Source organism: Zootoca vivipara, chromosome Z1, assembly GCF_965207765.1.
Source record: "Zootoca vivipara chromosome Z1, rZooViv2.hap1.1, whole genome shotgun sequence".
Taxonomy (NCBI): domain Eukaryota; kingdom Metazoa; phylum Chordata; class Lepidosauria; order Squamata; family Lacertidae; genus Zootoca; species Zootoca vivipara.
The window spans coordinates 44,944,688-44,951,931 of record NC_142583.1 but is presented as its reverse complement, the minus strand read 5'-3'; the positions used below and the strand labels follow the sequence as shown (position 1 = coordinate 44,951,931).

The 7,244-nt window shown below is 38.3% G+C and overlaps 1 protein-coding gene across 2 annotated transcripts; it reads left to right on the top strand.

The window, feature by feature from the left end:
* The first annotated feature begins 1,886 nt into the window (after positions 1-1,886).
* LOC148687359 (uncharacterized) lies at positions 1,887-6,687 on the top strand. Of its 2 annotated transcripts, none has more exons than XR_015947759.1 (2): positions 1,887-6,354; positions 6,442-6,687. XR_015947759.1 is itself a non-coding variant. In XM_088660356.1 (2 exons), the coding sequence occupies exon 2, from the start codon at positions 3,892-3,894 to the stop codon at positions 5,977-5,979; it is 2,088 nt and encodes a 695-aa protein (XP_088516482.1). In that variant the 5' UTR covers positions 1,887-2,573; positions 2,661-3,891; the 3' UTR covers positions 5,980-6,687. The 2 variants fall into 2 exon arrangements, 1 of the variants encoding a protein (XP_088516482.1); XM_088660356.1 differs by having other exon boundaries at positions 1,887-2,573; positions 2,661-6,687.
* Positions 6,688-7,244: the final 557 nt, after the last annotated feature.

Genomic DNA, 7,244 nt, shown 5'->3' with positions numbered 1-7,244 from the left:
TACATGCAAGTATTTGCAGTACTCTTTCGCCAATACTTTTCATTAGCAAGAGTAAAGGCTGGTGTAATCACAGGAACAGAAGAAAAGTATCATCTACACTGGCTGGCAGTGGTTTTCTAGGGTTTTAGGCAGAAATCTCTCTGAGTCCTGGAGATGCTGGGGATTGACCCTGGAACCTGTTGCATGCAAGGCACATGTTCTACTGTTGAACTATGGCCCTCCCCTGATCACATATCACAACAAATTGCTTTTAATAATCACCAGCCATGTTGACCAAACAAACACTGAAACAAGAAGAGCCCCCAAAATAAAAATAAAAAAGAGGTTGCTTGTGGGCCCTCTACTTCTGTTCTTTTCTCCACAGTAATATTCTCCCTGCTTATTTGGTCTCAGTGATTTTGCTCTTAATTCACTTTTAATCTCAGTGGTTTCAGAAGCAACAAGGGATTGCTTTTGCCTCATTTAACCTGCTAGTAAACCAGACTGCTGGATAATTATTCTACCTTATCTTTGGAACATCTGATGTCTTGGTTGGTAGCCCAGAGAGAATATCAGATGAGCCAAGACACTGCTCTCTCCCAGTGTAGATTTCTTTTATAACAAGACTGGCCAAAACCCAACAATTGCTCAATAACAGAAAACAGACGAGAACTCATCTGAAGACTTAGGCAGGGACTCAATGTTCTGAGGTGCCTCTACCCATAGACTGACATATATTGGGGTTTGTTTGTTTTGAACAATTGACAAGGCCTGATAATTGAAATTAACATGGAGTTAAGTTAACTAATGTTGGTTGCTTCCATGAACAATAAGACATATAAAATCGAAGTCTCACAGTAATGGACTATTCCAGCCTCCCCAAACCTGGTGCCCTCCAGATGTTTTGGACTAATGGCCAATTCTGACTGGAGCTGGTGGAAGTTGCAGTCCAAAACAATTCAATTCACCAGGTTGGAGGAGGCTGAACTCTTTAGCTCATTAGACCATAGCATGTTTACATTGACTTGGTGAAATAGAAGGAAAGGTTTGAAGGAACATGATGACGACTAAATAAAGGCATAGTCATTCCTCTCTCATCCTCCAAAGTAAGTGGGTCTGGTACTACAATGTGGCACCCTTTATCTAGTGGAGGGAAGGAGAGCTGGAAAAATATGGTTTGGCTGATGATAATATGCCTTGATGTGCAGAAGCTTTATTTGGGAATCCGAGGTAGGAACAGTGGCTCTGCTGCCTGCTTACTGGAGTCTGCTTGTGCTTGCTTATATGTTTCTAATAAAATAAATATTTAAAATATACCATATATCTCAACTGCTTTTTCATCCAAAGAAAATTAAACCATTTAGCATAACCTCTAGGCTCCTGATTGCTTGGACAAGTGGGAAGCAAGTAACGGTATTATTTTTCACTTCAAGGGATGCTCAAAAATTGCTGTTATGATATTCTTCATGGAACAAGGCTAATCAAAAGCTTGTCAAGGGTTTGCATCCTATGGCCTGAGCTGACTTGCTAAGCCTTCCTTATCTCTTTGACTCACCCTGTTACTCACTGAACCTTGCCTAGTCTGTGTAGCTGTTCACTGCTGCTTGGTCTTGACTTTTCTCCTGATCAAACTGTGTCACCTATATGTCTACTGAGAGACAGATGTACTCAGAACCTTAAGCATAGCATGTGCTGATACTTCATGCTGTAAAGCAGCCTTCCCCAGTGTTGACTATTGGCCATGTGAGGTTGATGTGGTCCAAAGCTGCTGGGGGCTTATATTTTTGTTGTTAGCCGCCCTGAGCCCAGTCTTGACTGGGAAGGGTGGGGTATAAATAAAAGTATTATTATTATTATTATTATTATTATTATTATTATTATTATGCAACTCCAAGAACGTAGTTTATTGCATACGGTGCCCTTGCAACAAACTGTATATAGGCAGCACCACGCGGGCACTAAAGGTACGTATAGGAGAACACAGATCACGCATCCGCAATAAAGTGATGGAAGCCCCTCTTACACCTCATTTTTTACAAATGAAACACAGTGACTCCGATTTAATGTTTTTTGGCTTATGGCAGTACACACCCAAGAAATACCACAAGCAGGATATCCTAAAAATATTGAGACAACAAGAAACTAAATTGATTTTTATGTTTAAGACATTACAACCGGACGGTTTAAACTCAGATCTTGACCTTTCTGTATTCATTTAAACGAACACACTAGCAGTATAACATACAGTAATCATAGAGATACTGTAAGTGTTATCAGTACTCACATTCTTCTGCCCCCTCCTAATTGTCATCTTTAATTATTATCACCTGTGAACCAACTTTTTGTATATAAGTGTGCTCCAAACACAGGATATTTGCTTAGTCAATACATGCTCAAACCAAAAATACTCTGAATACAAGAAATGTAAGTATCTCTTTTTGTGTACATGTATTTTAGAAATTGTATTACTGTATTATTTCAAACAATAATTAGAATTTGATTTGTATTACCAGTGAATATGTAAATGAGAGAACCTTTTGAAAAAACACCTGAGCATTGTGGCCTAAGCCAAGATAAGTGGTTTCATACAAATTGTAAGTACTGTTTTTGATATTTGTTCTGTTTATATGTATATTAGTGTCTTAATTCGAATACTAATAAGACCTGGTTTATACCACCAGTGAATGCACTAAACATAAAAGTACAAGGAGAACTACTGAAGAAGCCCGTCATATGGGCGAAACAGGCAAAAAAACGCCGGCAGCCTGTCTACTACCATTGACACCTCGTTCGACCTGCTGCCACTTGCTGACCGCTAGATAGCCTCAAAGACTATAAAGACTGGTTTGCCTTTAATTTGTACATGCTATCTGTTTAACGTTTGATTTTGGCTCTTGTGTCAGCACTTGTATATGGTTCTCTTATTGTTTTCTCTTTGGATTAATAATACTTGATTGAAACTGGATTGAATTTGGTGCCTTTGCGTGCTGCTTGTTTTATTTTGGACTTTTGAAGAAATTGGCAGCATTAGCCCATCATCTTTGTTTTTGTTGTACCTATGGCTTCTGGCACTCATGTGTTTGGTTACACTGAAGAAGAACAATCCCGCATTGTAGGGGATTTTCCCTTAGATGAGGAAGAAGGGAGGGACATGGTGAATGTTTTAGAGGATTTAATGGACTTGGGGAGGAAAAGAACTAGAGCATATTCACATGCATCTACGCTCTCGGAATATGTTAGATCCAATATGATTCCAAGGGGATTAAGGGTTCTTAAACAACCCAGTCTTTACAAAGGAGATGAAGAATTTGTCATGAAATGGACTGGTATACTCAATAGATGCGCCATTGATTTAATGTTACTAATCATCGAAAAATCTAAGTCCGAAATGAACAAATTTGACCATGAAATAGAGAGGATTAAAAAAGATTTCAAGAAGGAAAGTGACAAAACCACATTTGATAGAGAAATAAAAAATTTTGAAGATTCTATTAATGAATTTAGTAAAGAGTTAAAATTATACAAAAGGAAAAAATTCAATAGAGATAAAGATGATTATGCAAACAATAGAGTGTACAATTGGTCTAAATATGAAAATAGAAACAATAGGTTTTTTGACAGAAAAACCAAATATCCACAAACAAAAAACGACACTACTATTCCAGATGAGAACAGTAGCATTTCTAGCAGAGGATCATCAGAATCAACATCTGAGTTTAGACAATTAAGACCCAGACAACATACACAGTATGACCCTCACAGGCGCAGGGGCAGAGGGAAGAACAGATAACTGTCGTTAATCTGTCAAGCCGGATACTCTCCTCGGATGAGTTGAGAGTACTCAGTTTAGGCTTAAATTTTGCTCCCACCCAAAAATATTCAGCCCTAAGCACTCGCATTGATGTGTATAAAATGATTCGTCAACTGAAACTAAAATTATTATTTCAGTCCAACACTGATACCTTGGACACTAGTACTCCTTTTAAAACCAAATCAACCTTCATCCCCCATAACCAGGATTTTAGGATAGAAGCTTTTCATCATGAAATTATAAAAGACTTAGACAGATTGGAAAAACGTCATATCCCTACTAGACATAATATAACTAGAGAACAACAAGAGCTAATTCATAACTTGGCGAATGACCGCTCCATCACAATTAAACCTGCGGACAAAGGAGGGGCTATTGTCTTAATGGACACAGTCACTTATGAACGGGAAATAAACAGGCAATTGGCCGACAGAAGATATTATTTACCTCTTAGTTATGATCCCACTCAGAAAGTTTCTAACCTTATTCGTATCACGGTCAATGAGGCTCTAGCGCTAGATTATATTTCTATACAAACCGCCGAGTTCCTACTTTGTAAAAATCCACGGGTCCCTATCTTTTACACTCTCCCCAAGATCCATAAAAATATCACACCACCCCCGGGCCGTCCTATTGTCTCAGCTGTTGGTTCACTCACTGAACCCTTATCCAAGTACCTAGACTCATTTATATTTGAATACTCCACTGCCACCACCACATATATCCGAGACACTAAAGATCTTATTGCTAAACTGGAAGACCTTCCCGTGCCTAGAGGAGCGATCCTGGCAACACTCGATGTAGGTTCTCTCTACACTAATATCCCACTAGAGACCATAAGAGGGACCATTGAAAATTTACTACGTTCCAGACAAGAACAAACCCCTCCTTATTATTTTTTAATCCAATTACTGGATATTGTTTTTGAAAATAATTTCTTCAGGTATAAAAATGACTTCTACATCCAAACCAAGGGGGTTGCTATGGGCGCGGCATTGGCCCCATCGGTAGCAAACATTCACATGATTGACTTTGAAAACAAACATTTTTTTTCTGAATCTAACCCCTTTACAAATGACATCATTCTGATTAAAAGATACATTGATGATTTGCTCATAATTTTTAAATCTGAAGCAACATGTATTGCATTCCAAGAATGGGTGAACACATTGGATTCCCATCTAAAATTTACTTGTCAGTATCACAAAAAAGAAATTCCATTTTTGGATGTAGTGGTCTACATTTCAAATAGAAACACCTTGGCATTCAAACCATATAAGAAATTAACGGATTGTTACTCCCTACTCCATTACTCTTCAAGTCACCCTTCTCATTTAAAAAGAAATTTACCATACGGACAGTTAATCAGACTGAAAAGGAATGCTACAGACAAGAGAGACTATAGAAATGCGGCTCATCAGCTAGAAAAAGCTCTCGTTAACCGGGGCTACCCTAATTGTATCATACAGGACGCATACAGACGTGTAGACGGTCGCAATCGAAAAAATTTGCTTGAAACACGGTCTGATAGCATTAAAAACAGAAAACCCAGCCGCCTGGTCATGGGGATGGATTTCACACCCCTGGCCAGCCACATTAGAAATATTATATATAAACATTGGCATATTGTGGAAGACATACCTGGCTGTAAAGATCCCCCCCTTTTAGGGTTGAGGAAGAAAGGAACTTTGCGCAATCAATTGGTCAAAGCTGATTGTTTGGAATCACCATCCATTGTCACTAAAGGCCACTATAGATGCGGCTCATGCAATATGTGCCCCTACAGTTTACAAGTAAAAGAAATAAAAAGTGAACATATGCAGTTCACTTTTAAAATCAACTCCATGACCACATGCAACTCCAAGAACGTAGTTTATTGCATACGGTGCCCTTGCAACAAACTGTATATAGGCAGCACCACGCGGGCACTAAAGGTACGTATAGGAGAACACAGATCACGCATCCGCAATAAAGTGATGGAAGCCCCTCTTACACCTCATTTTTTACAAATGAAACACAGTGACTCCGATTTAATGTTTTTTGGCTTATGGCAGTACACACCCAAGAAATACCACAAGCAGGATATCCTAAAAATATTGAGACAACAAGAAACTAAATTGATTTTTATGTTTAAGACATTACAACCGGACGGTTTAAACTCAGATCTTGACCTTTCTGTATTCATTTAAACGAACACACTAGCAGTATAACATACAGTAATCATAGAGATACTGTAAGTGTTATCAGTACTCACATTCTTCTGCCCCCTCCTAATTGTCATCTTTAATTATTATCACCTGTGAACCAACTTTTTGTATATAAGTGTGCTCCAAACACAGGATATTTGCTTAGTCAATACATGCTCAAACCAAAAATACTCTGAATACAAGAAATGTAAGTATCTCTTTTTGTGTACATGTATTTTAGAAATTGTATTACTGTATTATTTCAAACAATAATTAGAATTTGATTTGTATTACCAGTGAATATGTAAATGAGAGAACCTTTTGAAAAAACACCTGAGCATTGTGGCCTAAGCCAAGATAAGTGGTTTCATACAAATTGTAAGTACTGTTTTTGATATTTGTTCTGTTTATATGTATATTAGTGTCTTAATTCGAATACTAATAAGACCTGGTTTATACCACCAGTGAATGCACTAAACATAAAAGTACAAGGAGAACTACTGAAGAAGCCCGTCATATGGGCGAAACAGGCAAAAAAACGCCGGCAGCCTGTCTACTACCATTGACACCTCGTTCGACCTGCTGCCACTTGCTGACCGCTAGATAGCCTCAAAGACTATAAAGACTGGTTTGCCTTTAATTTGTACATGCTATCTGTTTAACGTTTGATTTTGGCTCTTGTGTCAGCACTTGTATATGGTTCTCTTATTGTTTTCTCCATGAACAATAAGACATATAAAATCGAAGTCTCACAGTAATGGACTATTCCAGCCTCCCCAAACCTGGTGCCCTCCAGATGTTTTGGACTAATGGCCAATTCTGACTGGAGCTGGTGGAAGTTGCAGTCCAAAACAATTCAATTCACCAGGTTGGAGGAGGCTGAACTCTTTAGCTCATTAGACCATAGCATGTTTACATTGACTTGGTGAAATAGAAGGAAAGGTTTGAAGGAACATGATGACGACTAAATAAAGGCATAGTCATTCCTCTCTCATCCTCCAAAGTAAGTGGGTCTGGTACTACAATGTGGCACCCTTTATCTAGTGGAGGGAAGGAGAGCTGGAAAAATATGGTTTGGCTGATGATAATATGCCTTGATGTGCAGAAGCTTTATTTGGGAATCCGAGGTAGGAACAGTGGCTCTGCTGCCTGCTTACTGGAGTCTGCTTGTGCTTGCTTATATGTTTCTAATAAAATAAATATTTAAAATATACCATATATCTCAACTGCTTTTTCATCCAAAGAAAATTAAACCATTTAGCATAACC